We start from the raw sequence: 18,561 nt of genomic DNA on the forward strand, positions 1-18,561 counted from the left end.
TGCTGTAAGTGTGTGCACTGCTCCAAGAGTAGCAGTGAGGGAAGGACAAATCTCAGTAGTGTCTGATGACCCATGACCACTTCGATTTCTCTACTGTGTCTGTTCAGGATGGGGAAAAGGAAATTAAGGGAAAGAGAGGAAAGAACAGAAGGAAGTCTGCAATGGGTAATACTGAATAGGACAGTATCTTTCTCTGAAACCACTTATTTAAAAACTCTTTTCAGTTGATAACTGTATTCTGCTTTTACATTGCATTTTGAGCAGTGGAATGACTGCTTCCATGCTAAAAGGTGAAGAAATTGGATCCAGAGCCAGTGCACTGAGGAGTAAACTGTCAAACCTGTCATTTTAACTCCTTGCAGAAAACTTGTCTGTAAGATAATTCAGAGCTACAGCCTTCTAATTTCAGACTGCTTATAAAGGGGACCAAATGGATATTTATCTTTTTTTTTAATAAGTGCAGCTGGAACAATCTGGCTACTCAGGGCACAGTTAAAGCAGTATACCTTGCATATTTCACATTTTGTCAAACAGAGTGTAGACTTTGAATTTGAAATGGCACATGATTTTGGACCTGGTATTGAAGATTGTTTAACCAAGGCATATGTCTTACCAGGTCTGATTTTTGAGATTTATTCTCAATTTTGTATTTCAATTTGTTGTGCTTAAGTTAATTTTCATTTGGAAGTAAGTCCTCTTGCTTTAAGCCTTATTGGAGTATATTCTTTGGTTCGTTTTAGAGAAGTGGTACATTATTGTACCTCTGCCAGAAGAATTGATTGTTGGCAAAGAGAATGGTTTAGAGGTGAAAGGAGACCTGGAAAAGACATGTGAGATAATGGCTCTGATGACTCTGACAGCGTTCTTTTCAAGTGAATATTAATATTTTGTCCAGGGATATAGTCAGTATCGAATTGTGCACAGTGAATGCCTTGCTGCTATTGCTTCTACACTTTGTTCAGTACAGGCCTGTTTAACACAGGAAGTCAGTAATAAAGAATACATTACTTATGATTTTCTTTTTTGGATGAATGGAGCCTTATCAGCTACTTTGAGAATCCACAAATTTCATTTCATTCTGCTTTTACCATTGCTAAACTTGTGTAGCCCCAGAATTCTGCTTCCCTCTGTGCCCTTATCAGCAGTGAAAGGTATCTGGTGTCCTAAAACAGATGAGGATTATCATATGAACAAATTGATGGATTTGAGACATTCAGCATCTAGTTAATATTTATGATAGCAGTAAGTTTTTTATTTGAAACAAAACTTTTAGGGCAATCCTATTAGAGTGGCATGAGCTGAGTGCAGTTAGAAGAAAGCAGACCTGTTCTCCTGTTCATCTTGCTGCAAGAGAGGTTTGTGATCTGAGAAATTCCTACCCTGTCAGTCTGTAAAATAATTTCAGACAATATCAAATTACACTCTTCTTCATTTATTTGATTGTTCTTTGTTCTTTTTTGTGACTTGATATTGCAGTATTGCAGGTATTTTACTTTTTTACCCTATCTGGTAGTAGATCTTTACATAGTTAATTTAATTTAGTTTTAGTTAAATTTTGTTTAGTTATAAAATAAGTGTATTAACCAAAATGCTTTTTCACTGGTTTCATGAAGGCTAGCAGGGTTTGCATACTGCATTTTAGGTGAGAAATAACAAGCAAAACCTTTGTTTGCTGTCACCACAAAGATTTTGAGATGGTAAAAAGGTGGATTTTACACAGTAACAAAGTTTATTATGCATGCAGTTCACAGCCTGCAATCTGTAGGCTTGGAAACAGATAACAGGTTCTGAGTTGCTTGCAGAGACTATAGAGTAGTTCTGTATTTCATAAAGTGGTAAAAAAGCTGCTGGGCATTTGCATTTAAATTTGCGATGAATCGCTGCTAGGTACAGAGTATCTTCTTGAAAGGTTATTTTCATGGGGGTGTTTTTCTGCTTTTTAAAGCTCTCTATTATTCTCTTCCTTTTTTTGATAGCACACTGGGAGAGATGCTTCTAGTTATTTAGCTGCTCTGTTATATCTTGACAGATGGATGTGTTTCCATTATATCATACTCTTTGAAAATTATACTCCATTTTTCCTGTTTATACAGCCTTGTATTGAGAAGAATTATATTCAGTTATACTTAACATTGATGTAAAGGCACAAAAAGTGAGGAGGAAATGTTTTTATCCAACTCCTCTCCCCCCACGCCTTCATAGAGTTCTTCATTTGACATCTTTGTTTTGCATTAGTTCTTGGTACTGGGTAATGTTGAGTTATTCTTCTTCTGACAATAACAGATGGAAATTTCCTTAAAGCTGTAAGATCCTTGAATTGTTTTGTAACAATTTATGTCAAGTTACCTCTTTCTCATACTGTGATAGTGTTTCTTTTCTTGCATGAGGTTGGTCTTCATCAAATTTCACAAAAGCTTGATCACTATTTAAAGTATGGTTCTGGGGATCCTCTATTGTTTGTTAGCCATGCAAACAAATAATCTGTGTTAAAAGACAGAAAAACATTTGTGGTAAATTGTTTTTTCCTTTGGAGTGTTTGCCTGTTTTTAATTTAGTTTTGTTTAATTGCAGTGCAGAAGAATTCATAAGTAAATTTTTATGCTGAAAAATTCTTCTTACTGCTCTTCTTACTAAGGACAGGGACAGGTGCAGCCTTTTAATTACAAGAATGTTTTATTTTCTATTGTTGCTGCTTTTTCAGATGAATGCACTGGACACACTTGGTCAGACAGCGTTGCACAGGGCTGCCTTAGCAGGGCACTTGCAAACCTGCCGGTTGTTGCTGAGTTACGGCTCTGATCCCTCCATCATCTCTTTGCAAGGCTTCACAGCAGCACAGATGGGAAATGAAGCAGTGCAACAGATCTTGAGTGGTGGGTAAAAGTAAAGGCTTGTGTATTTGAACTTCAGCTTCTCCCTTTACAGCTTTGAATCTTGTTTCTTTCTCAGTGCATGAGACTTGAAGTAGTTTTTTCATCTCTCCTTTCTGCCATCAAGTGCACACAACTACAGTATGTATTGTGTGCCACTTGTCAGAAAATCAAGTAAATAGCTCTGCTCAGTTCAGTGATTTTGAGCAAATGGAGGAGATAACCATCTTGTAGATCTAGAATAGGCTGGCTGTACAAGAAGGTTGTAAGAAAGCACATGTAGGGAGTTTTGGGATTCTTTTGGTAGCAAATTCCAAGGCAACTGGAATATTGCTGAGCATGTAAGAAACCTTTTTCCCTGCATCAGCCAACCTGTTAGGTACTCCCTACTTCAGCAGTCACAAGCAGAGTGTTACTGGCAGAAAAACCCTGATAGTTGCTAAACAGTTTGAACTTCAAATCTCTTGCTTGTCCAGTAGAGAAAGATTTTACTGTGAAAGTGCTCTAGATAGTGCTTAGGTAACAATTTGTCCATATCTTCTATTAAAATGATGAATAGATGTTTGAAAAGGGTGGCACTATTTTTCATATAAGTGCTTAAGGGTTTGCATCCTCTTACCCACGTTACATTTGAATTTTTGCAAGTACAGAGAAGAATAATTGCATCAATAGCTAGTAAAGAGCAAGTAACTCACGTTACAGTGAGATGTGGAGGTAGTCAAACAAAGGCAGATATCCAGATAGATGAGAAGACATGTAGCTAGAAACTACATTTCCTCCAGTGTTTTCTACAATATTGCCTTAAAACAGGACAAAACAAGGAAAAAGCATTTTACAGCAGTGCAAAGGACTGTTTTGGAGCGTACCCACTCCTGAGATGTAGCTGGTTACCTGGGTAGTGTTACCTGTTAAAATGTGCACGTGAATGTATGTATGTGGATTGAGAGAGAAGAATGTTGGCAGAATCATGTCAGCTTTGGAGTCAAAATCTGACTGATTTGCTCTAAAACTGAAGTGCCTTATTCAGACATGTTGGCAATATGAACTTGAACATCACAATCCCAGCTGCATTTTCAAAAGTAACAACAGACCAGCTTCACCCCCCAGCTGTGGAAAATATGTTGAGCACAAGTTAATACCACTTATGTATCCTAAGTAATCTTAAAGCATCTTTTCCCTTTGTAGAAAGTACACCGGTGCGCACATCCGACGTGGATTATCGGTTGTTAGAGGCGTCCAAAGCTGGAGACTTGGAAACTGTGAAGGTAGGTTTGCACAGTTCATGGGAGTTTTCTACTTGGCATTGCTGTGCAAGGCTTGTGGAAACAGTGCCCAATGGATGGTAAATCATAAAAAATGGGAAGTCATGGAGTCATGGACCTTTCTTTTTTTTTCCTTCTAGAAGGTAGTACATTAAGATGTACTGAGGTGTGTTTTTCTTGGGTTTCTGCTTGTTTATTCTGCCAGTCCTTCACACATTCATATCTTTGATGGACTCAGATGTAGCCATAATTCTTTGAAGCAGACTCTGTGATTCTCAGAATCACAGTTTAGTAGAAACAAGCCCTCAGGTGCATGATTCAATCAGATGGCAAGCAAATACTGTTAACAGGTAGCAACTTAATATTATAAACCATCCTTAATCTGAAGGTGAAGGGTCAGGCTGTGGAATCCCACCATCACAGGAAGGTTTGATCTTGTTTTTGATGCTTGGTCTGTGGACAAAACAGCCTGCAGATGGACTCTTGTGCATACTCTCCCACCCATGAACTTCAACATAATATACATTAATATTCAAACAGCAGCAATTTTGTGTACCAGCAGCTCCTTTGACTGCCAAGCTAAATATTTCTAGTTTTCTGAAGGCAGTATAGACCAGAAATGGTAATATATCTGGAGAAAGTTACATGGCCTTGAACCTGGTACTTAGTCATGTAGAGGTTCACCCTTTCTTCTACATTAGGAACATCTTAACACTGCTTCCATCATTTAAGTCTTATTTGTTATAGAAGTACATTCAGCTCTAAATTTAGAACTGCTATTTTTTAAACTTTGCATAAGTGGAAAGAAATTTCCTGATACTTCAAAAAATTTGTGTAATATAAACGGATCAGATTTTGTGTTGGGGTCTTTGAAGGTGATAGTTTAGGTATTTGCTTTTGAGTTTGTTTGTTTCATGTTTTGTTGTTGCTGTTTGGTTTTGGGGAGTTCCTTATTTGTTAGTTTTAGTTCTGTACTCAACTTTGTGTTCTTTTGTCTCCACAGCAACTTTGCAGCCCTCAGAATGTGAATTGCAGAGATCTGGAAGGCCGTCATTCAACACCACTGCACTTTGCTGCAGGATATAACCGGGTGTCAGTGGTGGAGTATCTCCTGCACCATGGAGCAGATGTGCATGCCAAAGATAAAGGGTACATTTCATTCCTTGATATGTTCTGCTGTTCTCTATTGGTGTGAGGCTTATATCCCTTATATATTCATTTTGCTTCAGATTTCAGTGACCATGGTGTTTTTCTCTTGAAAATTTTTCTCTTTCCTCCTTGTTGAGCATTGTTCCTGTGCTCTAGGGAGGTTTATAGACCATTACAGCATACTTTGCTTTCTGGAAAACCCAATATCAAGTACATACCTGGCACTGTAATACATGATCCTTCTCTTCCCCTTTTTGCCCATTTTGGAGACTTTGTTTTTGCTTAAAAGCAGCCTTAACTTGGTGATATTTTTAGATGATCTAAAGTAAGTTTTGAATAAAATGGGGTAAAATACCAGGGTTATCTCTGGGCATTTTTCTAATTATGTTAACTTTTATTATTAAGTTAATTATTTTTACAGTTAATATTCAGTTAAATTATATTAAAAATCTACCTTTTTTTTTGCATTAGTTTTGAAGCAGCATGGTTATATTCACTCTTTTACTCCATATATTAGTTCAGGGTGGGGGATAATAAATTTCCAATACTGTACTTTCAGGCTTACCCTGGAAGAAGTGTTTGAGTATCTTTCTGTATCTATCATATGTGCAGTACTTACTAATAACTGCACTTCAAACACATTATATGGTGTTATGTCTTTCTTGAAATTTACACTCAAATATCCAAACTTAGAACAACTGTGAGCCTTGCAGTTTAGTTTTTGTCTGTTATTAACAGCATCGAAGTTGCTTGTGGAAGCTGTAACATTGGGGCTTGCTAAGTATTTAAAAGTCTTGTGGATGAGAACTGAAGGAGGATAATTAAGTTTTAATTGATTTTTAAATAGAGAAATAAAACCATGAAAACTGGAAAACTGAAAGATGATAATGTCTGGTAAAAGTGGGAGTTTTATCTACTGATTGCATATAAGATTTTATTCTGTAGCTGTTAATGCTTTCTCTTTGATTAGTGGCTTGGTACCCCTGCACAATGCCTGTTCTTACGGACACTACGAAGTGGCTGAACTCCTGGTGAGGCACGGTGCTTCTGTCAACGTGGCAGACCTGTGGAAATTCACTCCTCTACATGAAGCAGCAGCAAAAGGAAAATATGAAATCTGCAAACTGCTTTTAAAAGTATGTGCTGGAGATCTCAGATGTGTCCTTAAATGCATATACATTTATTTTTTCTGAAGATTAATTAATGCAAAGTTAATTGCATTCAGTGAATTCTTTGTGATATCTTTGAATCAGTTTTTATCTTGCAATGGTCATATGGTTTCTTGTGTAATATCATTGACTTAAGAAGAATCATCTTTACAAGTACTGTTTCTAGCATGTGTATTAATACTGTTAGCCAAGTAGGACAAGACTCTGAAACTGGAAAAACCAGCTGAATTAATGTGAAAATGGCAACTCCCTACCTTGTCCTATCCATCCCTTTCTGAAATAGTTACTGCATTTAAGTACATTTTGTTAATACTTATGCAAGAGTGTGTTACAGAGCCATAGCGGAAGGTGGGTCCTAAATACTGTTTGGTATGAGAGGAATTCAAAACTGTTATGTTAATGTATAATTTATCAAGCTCCTGGAGGAAATGCATGTTAATATACTGTGGCATAAATATTCATGATACTTAAAGGAAGAACCAGTTAAAAGCATGAGGTAATGCAAAGATATTTCTTTGAGAACATGAGTTTGAGAAACTTCTTAACATAAGGTCAGATCCTGCCCTGAGAGGATGAAAGGGAGTGCTAGAGTCAAATTTCTTGCCAATCCTATTTCCTCTTCCAGCCTTGCCTACTTATGTCCCTCTGAAGCACAACATTTAAAATAGGAGAAAGTCAGAATATGGATTGTCTTAAGATATTGAGGATCTACCCCAGCCACTTTTCATTTGCTGCTGCAAAGCCCCACTATTTCCCTCCTATATCATTAATTATTTCGCTTGATTACCAAAAAAGCAGTCAGAGAGAAAAGAATGATAGTTTGAAGCACATCTACAGCAGAAACCAGGGGATATTAAGAGATGTCTGTGAAGTAGGCATGGTGGTGGCCTGGAAGTAAAACCCTGATAGAGATGTTAGCTCAAGCTATAGGAACACCTGTAATCTCTCAAGCACAGTGTTGCATTATAGATACTGGAGATCTCTGGCCTTTTCTGGTCGTTCCACAGGGAATTTACCCATATTTTGTCTTCAGAGGATCCTGAATTGATGTCCAACAGGAAATAGAAAAGTGCTGAAATTTGTTTTTTTAAATCACTCTTTCACAAGATAAGAGCTAAATATGCCCTTAAGGTGACACAGATGTAAAGTCTCTGGGTGTCTGTGGATATGTGCTCACACTGCAGTTTACTCAGGGTTTCTCCTGCTGTGCCTCTTATGCCAGCTGGCAGTGTTGTCAGTTCTGCTGAGTTGTGGATGTTGAGCTTGACCCCTCCTGACTTGTGCTCCTTCTCTCCTGATCTGCTTGAAGGAGGAAAGAAAAATAAACAGGCATTTTGGAGACAGTGTCTTTTTTAATCACCTTTCTTTGAAATAACCACCTTCATTTATTTCTATGCCTTGGAAGGGGTCGCAGAAGACACTGCCTCTTTGTTGAGATATTTATTTTGGAACTATTTAAATAGTTCCAATTTTGATGAGTTTTAAATTAAGGGATTTTAGGTCATATCTTAGAGAAGTTATTGCAGTCTAGAAATCTTTCCACAAAGAATGCTCTCTTCCTAAAAGAACCACAGCTATGGAAACTGCTTCTATGTAATCAATACTCTGTCCTTTCTGTCCCTTGCTCTTCATCCTTTGCACCATGAGCACAGTTGTACTGCTTCCAAATACAAAGCAGTTAATTCTCTCTGTTCTCCTATTGCTGTTCTCCCAGTCCAGTGGGAAATGGCAGGGTAGACTTGCTGGCAGGGACTGTGTTTGACTGTTCTGAAGAGGTCAGCCAGAGAACTCTACCACCAGCAGCTGCCTCTGCTTTATCTATCTTTGTTTTGTCCCACTGCTGCTGAGAGTGAATAGGGAAGGAGCTGTCCTCCCACAAACCTGAATATGGACGTGACTCACACCATATGCTCTGCATAGTTGTGTGCTCCCTTCTCATCCCCTGATGCTCCAGTACTGTGTTCTTATCACTGCCTGATCTACATGTGTTACCAGCACAGATACACTCCAGCAGATATCCAACCCCACTTCTTCCAAAGACCTGTGCACTGCTTAAGATGGTCCTGTTGTCTATTGGAAAGTGCAGAGAAGAGTATTTTGCTGGTTCCCTTCTGAAACAAGTGCCTTTCGATATCAGGGTGACCTTTAGTAAAACTCAGAGCCTGGCTTTGCTAGCTCAGAAGGTTGTGCTCAGGAAATACCTCTGCCAGCCACTTGCTTCCTGCCAGTTTTCAGGAGAAGGGGAGGACTGGTAGCAAGACACTTGCAGTTGGCTTTCCTTTCACGCTGCTGTGCCAGTAAGAAATAGCTACATGCAGGAAATGCTCCTGAACATAGTTCAGTTGCAAGTAGAGCAGGGACAGCTCTTGCCAAGGGCTGCCATTCTTGCCTGTGGAATTGAGATTCACACAGCTGTGTTTCAGACCAGTGCTTTTAGGCCTCAGACTTCTGAATTTATTTTCTTGTGCCTACTAATCTGTACAATTATTACTTCATTATGGTAGGTCTGCAAAATCCCATTTTATTTGGCAGAATAGTGACACACGTGCAGTGCTGTGTGCATGACTGTGACACTAGCATTCCACTTGCTCTTTGCAGCATGGAGCTGATCCAACAAAAAAGAATCGAGATGGGAACACTCCTTTAGATTTGGTGAAAGAAGGGGACACAGATATCCAGGACTTACTGCGAGGAGATGCTGCCCTGCTAGATGCTGCCAAGAAGGGGTGCCTGGCACGAGTGCAGAAGCTGTGTACTCAAGAAAATATCAATTGCAGAGACACCCAGGGAAGAAATTCAACCCCATTGCATCTTGCAGGTGGGTAACGTGCCAGGTTTTCAAGGCTTGTATGTTTGTGGTAGGTCTACAGATGTAATTTGCCAAAATCAGGATTGGGATAGGAAGAGTTTCACAGAGAATTGTCCTGTACAAAGAGTTAACTAGGGCACCTATTTCAGGAGATAATACAATTGCTAGGGAAGAGGAACACTGCAGTTGAAAAATTGCCTTAGCTTTTCTGTTGAATATTTTTCTTTAGTTTAGCTCTCCTAATACCTACTTTCTTTTCCTGTGCTTTTTCTACAGCTGGTTACAACAATTTGGAAGTAGCTGAATACCTTCTTGAGCATGGTGCTGACGTTAATGCCCAGGACAAAGGAGGATTAATTCCCCTACATAATGCAGCATCCTATGGGGTAGGTGCAGGCAGTCTTGCCATGAGTTGAACAGCAAGGGACTCCTTGAAGTCATATCCAAAGCCAGATATTTTGCAGCTGTTTTGCTGTGAACACAGTTCAGGTTTTGATGAAGTATTTGTTGGGCTAAATTGCTGTTGTGAGTCCTATTTGCAGTCCTACACATTAAATAGGACACAGATTCAGGTGTGCTGTAGCAGTTAAATGATGCAGTTTGGAAAGATCACTGCAATGTAGCTTTTATGCAGGTGAGCAGATGCACAGGATTGAACAGTTTGGTGTGATATTCAAAACAGAAAAGACCTCAAGTTGTGTCTGAAAGACTTAGATGGAAGGAAGAGAAAAATACCAGGGGGTTGTGTGCAGATGAAGACAGGGAAGTGGAGGTGTGTTACAGCTGGTGTTTGGTGGGAATCTATTGCTAGAGTTGAAGGACTACTGTGTTTGTAATGTGGTTGTTCTCCAGGGCAAGCCATCTGCTGCAGGGGGTGCAGTGACAGATTCAAGCCATTTCAGATGAGGCAGGCCCCCTTTCCTCCATATAGGAGTAAGCATCTGTGTCCCAGTTGCACAGATGCCTAATAGATTGCTTATAAGCAGTTGTTAGTTGTGGACTGGGTGAGAAAGAAGTCTCTTGTAAATAATTGTACAGAGACAGCGCTTGAGAAGCTTCTAGCACTGTGCTTACAGTCAGAGAGGATCTGAAGCTGATGAAGTACTGGGTTTGATGGTCACAATATGCTTTGTCTGTTACTTATCTGGCCCTGGCACACGTACAGCAAAATCTGGGACAGGTGACCCTAACAGAACCATGATTGCTTTTGTTTGAGAGCAAATGAATTAAAAAGGGCAGTGTTAACCTTGTTTTTAAAAAGAGCATCAATGGAACTCAGTCTACACCATTTGTAGTGGTTCTTTACATCACTCTGGGATCCCAGTGTCCCAAAGAGCAAAAGGCCCCAAATCCTGATGAAAGATTAGAAAGCAGCACAGAATTCTTTTAAGTTACAGAGTCTTAATACCAAGTAATATTGTTTATCAGCATCTGCCTTTAAGCATTCATTCCCAAGATGTTTCTAAGATCTAGAGATAAATTCTGTTGGAAAGACTGTGTTCTTTTCTTTGCCATGAGAAAACAAAACACACATTTTACACAAACCCAAACCATTTCTTATTGGCATAGAGAAATATCAGAGATTGGTTTTAGTGGATTATAATTTCTAAAAATCATAATGCCAATCTAACCTGGTTGCCCTGCTTCCTCTAGGAAACATTAAAAAGGCAGTGTTTGGTGCTTTTCCATCAGCTTATTTAGTTAAGAGTTTCTTCATACCTTTCCTGGCATCCCACACTTCTCTGTGAGCTGTCATCAGCCTGTTCAGATCTCTGTGATGGGAGGTAGAGAGGAGAGGAGTAATGGTTTCACAAGTTCATAGCTGGCAAGATTCACAAGCTCTGCCTTTTCATCACAAAATTTCTTCAGTTCTCCCACCCAGTACTTCATGATGTTTGTCCCTCAATAGGGCTTTCTGTGACAGGAAAAAAAAAAAATCACAGGAACAGCAATTGCTTTAAAAGTTTGGCAGAGAGGAAAAATAAAGTTGGCAGTATTTTCAAACCACACTTGTTCAGAGACCAAGCTGTTTTATGAGAGCTGCAAAGAGTCATTTAATTGCCATTGAAGGGAAAAAGGAAATCCATTGGCAATTCTTTGTGCCTCTGCTTACAATTTCAGTGTTTCGTGCTCCCACCCATTCATTTTGACTACCTGCTTTTTTTTCTTTGCTGTCTTTCACAAGAAGGATCTACTGGTTAGAGGCAGGCAAAAATTTAATTTGTCAGTTTTCTCTTATTTTTACTTGGGAGACTTCAAGGACGGTATATTGATGGAAGCATGGGGTTATAAGTTCATTACTTTTATAACCCATGTAAAACAGCTGTTCCTTGTGACACTCATAATACATTTTATCAATTGCAGCTCTCATAAAGTATAAGTGAAGATAGAACAGATCTGTGATGCCACAGATGAGTTCAAAGTCTTGCAAGAAAGAAAGTACAACAAAGACTTCTGTATACACACAGGGGTGGCTCAGTAGCACAACACATGGATCTTCAGAGTTTCTAGTATTGTGTCACAAAAGTTGCAGCCCAGTAAATTCACCAGTTCAAATTTGTCCACAAATAATTTTTTTATGCAAGGTTAAGTATCATGTCTGCTCCTGCAGCTGGCACAAACTTCATGCTATGTACTTGGGGTGATTTGACAGAAATCTGCTTCTGTGCCTGATCCCAATTTTTCTGTGCTAGTGAATGATCTGCTAGTGCACAGACACAGATGACAGTGGAGCTGCAGTATGAATTGGTCTCTGGAGAAGTGTGCTGCTCCTGTGACACAGGAAAGAGAAACCAAAGGAGTCTCTAGGCGCCATTACCTCCAGCACAAAAAAAAGGAATGTATGTTTTACCAGTGTCATGTTGATTAGGATGTTCTTGTGTTTTCCAGCATGTGGACATAGCAGCACTGTTGATCAAATATAATACATGTGTAAATGCAACAGATAAATGGGCATTCACACCTTTGCATGAAGCTGCACAAAAAGGAAGGACACAGCTCTGTGCTCTGCTCTTAGCTCATGGAGCAGATCCAACCATGAAGAACCAAGAGGGTCAGACACCACTAGACCTGGCAACAGTAAGTTCATATTAGCCAGCCACAGGCTGCTCTGAAGGATGTACTTTGCATATTAAATTCATTTCTATGGCTCCCTGGCATCAGCAGTCCTCAGCTTCCATTGTGCTGAGGTGGAGAGAGAAGGGCATCTCCTGGGTGCCTCTTTGTGGCTTTTTATCCATGGGACCAGGAATTTTCCTTTGGCTGAAATCTTAGCATGGCTTGTGATTTAAGGTTTGCTTCTCCTTAAGTATTCACTCCTGGAATCAATCTCCTCATTCCCAGGAATAAAACTCTCTGAAATGTCTCTGATGGTCAGAAAAAACTGTACTGTTGGTGATTATTTCTTTGAACCTAGGAGGAACACCAGATGGGCCTTTAGAGGAATGGGAACATTTGGTGGATTGTTATGCTCAGTGCCTCCATATTACTTCAGTTCCTTTTTAAAACATTAACTCCAAAAGAAAATTCCAAAGAATTCATTCTACCTCTAAAATTTGCAGGTGGCTATCAAACTTTTTCTAAAACTGGCTTCTGTAAACTTTCTTGTAAATGGTTTAAAAGCCTAATAAGGTTTTATGAACATGTATGCCCCAGCTTAAACAATCTTGATGGAATAGATAATGCAACCAAATTGGATGCTGTGTCTGGTCTCAGTGCAAGTATCTTTTAGGGTTATTGATTTATTTATGGCGAGTTCAAGAAATATCCTCGAGTAATCTGAGCTCTAGAAAAAATGCTTTGTGATGAAGGATATGAAAATTATTTGATTTCTCTGCAGGAAAATAAGAGTGTCTTAATCATGTTCTACAAGAATTTTTAAGGAGGAAGTTCTTGAAGATGAGGGTGTTGTTTAATTAAGTCAATAAAGGCTAAATCCAGCTGTTAGCTAAGACCATACTTCTCCTGGGCTCCTGTCCTTCTTTTTTTCTATTCTAACCCAAGAGATGTGATTATAGCAAAGGCAGTGGTAATCTTTCCACTGAAACCTTGTTCCAGTGCACCTGAAGTTGAGCCTGACAGAAATTCCGAAGTGGCATTTCCTGTCCTAGGTTCTGAAGGATTTCAAGTAAAATTGCTGCATTGTTCTCTCTGGCTTTAGCACTTACAAAGCCATTCTGCCAGAAAAAAATTAGATGTAGCTTCTTATTTACCTTTAGAAATGGGGAGAACCTGATTCACCTATGTCTTGAGTGGTGAATCAAAATGTTCTTGCAACTGTAAATTCCCCTGTAACAGAAGCTGGCAGTTTTCTTTCTAATGGGGACCAGAACAATCAAATAAAGCAATTAAAAGTTATTTCCAGAGATCAGTGACTTGTGACAGTAGGAGCTCACATTGGGTGTTCTTTCTGTTTTTCAGGCTGATGATATCCGAGCTCTGCTGATAGATGCAATGCCCCCAGAAGCTTTGCCTACATGCTTCAAGCCTCAGGCCACTGTTGTCAGTGCCTCTGTGATCTCTCCAGCTTCCACACCGTCCTGCCTGAGTGCTGCCAGCAGCATCGATAACCTCACGGGGCCACTGGCAGAACTGGCCGTGGGAGGGGCATCCAATGCTGGGGATGGAGCTGCAGGAACTGACAGGAAGGAAGGAGAAGGTGCATTTGCTGCTGGACAACTTTACATTGCCAGAAGTACAGTAGTTTAGTATCAAAATAGACCTTGGTTCATCTGAAAAGCATTTCTGACTAGCCAGAAAATACTGTGCAGTTTGAACTGTAATCAGTCTTCTAAAGTGTCTGGTGTTTGTTAACTGTTCACTGTTAACTGTTCATCTGTGTTTGCTGTCAGTCATTAGGTCTGACTACAAATGCAGATCTGATTAGGTGCCCTGATGGTCATTGACTTCATAAAGAAAATCTAATGAGAATTATTTTGATGAAGAAGTTTTGATTGTGATGGCTGGGGATTTTGCCAAGGTTTTTAAACCCTTTGATTAGTATCTGAAGTCCATGCTTTAGGTCAGAATCTAAGGGGGTGCATAGCAAAAATATACCCACCCTTCTTTTCCTTCTCTTTGCACTATGAGCCTGTATTTGTCACAGATGGTTTGTGCTTTTAATAGTTGATTCTGAAGAGGGAACGGTGATGAGCTTTGCACAGAGCTTTGACACAGTGGAAGTAGATTGTTTATTACAGACATAGACAAATTGATTTAAAATTCCAAACTCTGATTCTTTTTATAGAGAATCAGTGGTATTGCTTGATTTTTTTTTTTTTAAGGAGGTTGATTTGGTTTTTGTTACTTCAGATGTATAGTATGTAAAGACTTGTTTCTTCTCTTACAGTTTCTGGTCTTGACATGAACATTACCCAGTTCCTAAAAAGCCTGGGTCTTGAACACCTTCGGGACATCTTTGAGACAGAACAGGTAAGTGGCAAGCCTCATCTCTATTTCTGTGTTTAGGAGATAAACTAATGCAATAAATTTGAGTGACATTTTCATTTTCTAATTGAAAAAGGGAAGGAAAAAACCCACACTTCACATCTCCAGAAAAAGAAGTGTGTTCGAGTTTTCTTTCAGTTTTCTGCAAATGAATTGCCAGATACAAATATGGTGAAGTTGCAAAACCTATGAAAATATCTCAGGTGATTCAGGTGTCAAGTAGCTTTCAGTTACACATACACTGTGACTGCCAATTTGGCTTGTATTCTGAGAGTTATTTTGAACCTTGTGAACTTTGAACATGATGACTATAACGAAGTTAGGTTCAAATGTCACCTGTGTTTGTCCTTCAGCAGTCTTGACAGCCAAACAAGCCTTTCACCACCTGTAGTGCTACATGTGATAGTTTGGTTAGTTGAGAAATAGGGGATTAAAACCTGCAGATTTATCAGTAATTCAGCATATATTAAAAGGGTACAACTAATGTAAATTTCTCAAGCTTTCATTACGTTTTATGGCAGAAGTACCTGTAATGAATTTGTAGATTCCTTTTACGTACCATTTCTTAAATTTAACATGTTGCAGTTAAATTGATCTGTTTACATGACTGAGATGGATGTACATGTGGAAGTGAAAGGTAAAAGTTCAAGAGACTGGAATTGATGATTATTTTTTCCTCTGGCCTCTGCTGCTAATCTTTTATTGAGGAATCAGGAAACAAAGGTTTGAAATGTGATGTGTTGTTTACAGTTCCAGCTGTTTCTATAAAATGTTCAAAGATAAAATACCATAGAACTTTTCCCCTTCTCATACATGAAGCGTAAGCTCCTCTCTTTAGTTTGGAACTCCTTCTGTTCAGAGGGAAACCAACCTCAAACCAACCTGTTCACTTCTCAGGTTTTATTGTTATTTTCACACCTTCCTGTTGCCTAGCTGGTCTTGTTCTACTTTTGCTTCCTTGACTCCTAACCTGTTAAGAGCTTCCCTGCTAATAAGATTTAACAATGCAAATCGGATTCAATATATTCATCATTTTGAAATCATCTAGCTCTTCTTATAAGTTTCTTTGTAGAAAAAACAAGCTCATCTTCTTTAAGCTTATTCTTTTAAGCTGGTTTTCCATGCACTGCCTTCATGTACACTTTTTCACCTTGGCTCATTATTAGTAAGGTTGTAGAATATTAATATCTGCTTGTGTAGTGAAAGTAATGAATTGTACAACACTGTGAAACATTGAATGCTTCAAAAGCACTCCCATATTTGTGCCAGCATTTCAATTTATCCCCCTTCTACCTAAGTAAAAATGTTTGTGAGAACCTTCTTCGAGAACCAGCTCTTGTTAATTGGTGTGAGAGAAGTGAAAGTTTTGCACAACTTCAGTCTGTAGCAGCTGGGTATGGTCCTGTGATAGGGACAGGTTTGCCAGAAGGTGGCAGCAAGTAGAAGTGAAGCAAAACATTATCTACCTTTATGCTTTTGGTTGCACCATGAATACTTTCCCATTTCTGGAGGGATAGGTCTCCAGCCTTGAAAGTCAGGCCAGGTTTGACAAGTGATTTTTGTGATCTTTCATCTTTCCAGATAACCCTGGATGTGTTGGCTGACATGGGGCATGAGGAACTTAAAGAAATTGGGATCAATGCATATGGACATCGCCACAAATTAATAAAGGGTGTGGAGAGACTTCTAGGAGGTCAGCAAGGTAAATGTGACACTTTCACTGGCTAGTCTAAGTGTACCACACAACAGGCTCCCATAAGTCACTTTCTCTAAATGTAGGCGTTGTCACCAGACTTGAAAGAATCTGGATGTCAGAGAAGTGTGTTTGCTGCAGACATGGTGGCTGAGTGGGTTGTGATAGCTAAAGAATATATTAAGGAGATACCAGACCAAGTGATCACATGTCCTTTTAGAGAATGGATACCCCTGAGGCAGCTTTGGAAGCTGTTTCCATTTCTCAGGACCCTGTTTCACCCAGAGAGGAGCTTTTGGATATGATTTGCCCTCCATACCTACCCCCAGGCCAGTTATATCCTGAAGGATAGGCCTGATAGGGTTTTAGCTGCCCCACATTTCTATGGAAAGAGGGCAATTATATCCCACATGCATTTTTTTTTTGAGGTTGTGCTTATGCCTTGTGTTTATTTTGCTTTTTCTGTACTGGGGTTGTTTAAGAACAATGATGATGATGGATACAAATAGAGCTGGTATTGGTTTTTCCTGTTGATTTTTGCTCCTTTTCATTCCTTCTCTTTGCAGGTACCAATCCTTATTTGACTTTCCACTGTGTGAGTCAGGGGACCATTCTCCTTGACCTTGCTCCTGATGATAAGGAGTATCAGTCTGTAGAAGAGGAGGTAATCCAAGTCCTGTTCTTAATGCTTCAGGGGCTGTATATTTTTCTTTCCACTGATAACCTGTCAGAGCTAAAGTGTGCAGTACGTGCTGAAAGTGCTAAAACAGGCTTTGATGTATGAATTGCATAGTGCTGATATGAAGTTTCAGGTTCTTTATTTGTCCTTTCATATAGAACAATGATAGAAATTATTTTGCCATGTCCTGCCAATTTTTTTAATAAGTGGTCTCTGCTCACTTAGTGTTATTCCAGTTTTATTTTGTTGTTGTGTTTTGGATCTTGTGTTGGATATTGTCTCATAGGGAGGGTTTGCACAGCTCTCTGTAGATGGGTGGACCTGTGAGAATTAAAAGCTGTGTGTGAAACCAAGGCATCAAGGCCTTGTGATTCTCTAAGCATTTTCTGTGAACCAGCTTGTTTTCTCTTGTCTCAGTGGCTTAGTTAATCTGTAACCCAGATAAACAGCTCTTGGACAATTGAGAATTGACTGTAATTTTGCCTCCCACACACACACATGCTCTTTTATTTAAGTAAACTACAGACACATACCATTTTGAAAGCAAAAATCATAACAGAAAAGAGACTTCCTGAAGTGTTGTGTTTGGTAGAAACTCCATTTTACTGTGCATTTGCTATTTGTGTCATGTCCCTACACTATAGCACAGAAGTGTTTGGAGTCATTTAAAAAGTCTAGAAAATCAGGATTGCTGCCAGCTTAGATGGGCATATTTTTTATTAGTAACTTCATAAACTGGAGTTTGTGCAGATCTTTTTATAAACTCTTCTGAAGGAAAGGGTCACTTGTCTGTCATAGTAAATTTGAATATTTATTTGAACTATTACAAAATATTGTTGCTGTAGCTATAAATACTTCTCTAATAGACACAATGAAACTATTTCTGAGGAAATCAGAGATGCTCTTCTAATGACATAAGAGAATTTACAGTGCAGGTATTTCCCTAATACTAAGAAATGCAAACTAAACTCATTAAAATCACATTTGTTATTACTATGAAGTGATCTTTTTGTATATTAATTCTCAAATATTGCTTTTTTCTAATTTAAAGATGGTTTTCTAGTTGTATATCATTTTGATAGCAAGTACCATTATTCTATTTTTCTTACGTGGATTTTTATTACAAGATTGGATAATTGCATCATTGAGTGCTTGAGAAATTAGGGTATACCTCAATTTAAAATAGAGTGGGTTTTGGGGGGTTTTTTGGGGGGGGGGCGGGTTTTACACTTTTTAATTAATTTTCCATCAAGACTGTCTGTTGTTGCCAGTGATATACTGAGACATTGCATGGATCCTTTGCCTTGCTGGGAAGGTTTATGTGCTGAACATTCAGTTTTGGGTTTTTATGTAGATGCAAAGTACAATCCGGGAGCATCGGGATGGTGGAAATGCTGGCGGGATCTTCAACAGATACAATGTCATCAGGGTAAGTTTCAAAAGCTTTCAGTTTTCTGTGGTAAAGTGTGTTAGTATTTATACCAG

At 39.0% G+C, this 18,561-nt stretch overlaps 1 protein-coding gene across 2 annotated transcripts in view; it reads left to right on the plus strand.

Moving 5' to 3' along the window:
* TNKS (tankyrase) overlaps nt 1-18,561 on the plus strand; it is a 128,392-nt gene that overhangs the window by 99,157 nt on the left and 10,674 nt on the right. The window contains exons 12-23 of one of the 2 annotated variants that reach the window (XM_071431680.1): nt 2,702-2,873; nt 4,056-4,135; nt 5,136-5,281; nt 6,252-6,417; nt 9,049-9,268; nt 9,536-9,645; nt 12,149-12,337; nt 13,679-13,952; nt 14,607-14,689; nt 16,286-16,406; nt 16,964-17,061; nt 18,431-18,505. In XM_071431680.1, coding sequence (XP_071287781.1) covers nt 2,702-2,873; nt 4,056-4,135; nt 5,136-5,281; nt 6,252-6,417; nt 9,049-9,268; nt 9,536-9,645; nt 12,149-12,337; nt 13,679-13,952; nt 14,607-14,689; nt 16,286-16,406; nt 16,964-17,061; nt 18,431-18,505 — 1,734 coding nt within the window. The remainder of the gene's footprint in view (nt 1-2,701; nt 2,874-4,055; nt 4,136-5,135; nt 5,282-6,251; nt 6,418-9,048; nt 9,269-9,535; nt 9,646-12,148; nt 12,338-13,678; nt 13,953-14,606; nt 14,690-16,285; nt 16,407-16,963; nt 17,062-18,430; nt 18,506-18,561) is intronic. The other variant, XM_071431681.1, reaches the window with a different exon arrangement.

The sequence above is a fragment of the Agelaius tricolor genome, unplaced genomic scaffold (assembly GCF_023055355.1).
Source record: "Agelaius tricolor isolate 1412-34295 unplaced genomic scaffold, bAgeTri1.0.p SCAF_8, whole genome shotgun sequence".
In the NCBI taxonomy this organism is placed as follows: Eukaryota; Metazoa; Chordata; class Aves; order Passeriformes; family Icteridae; genus Agelaius; species Agelaius tricolor.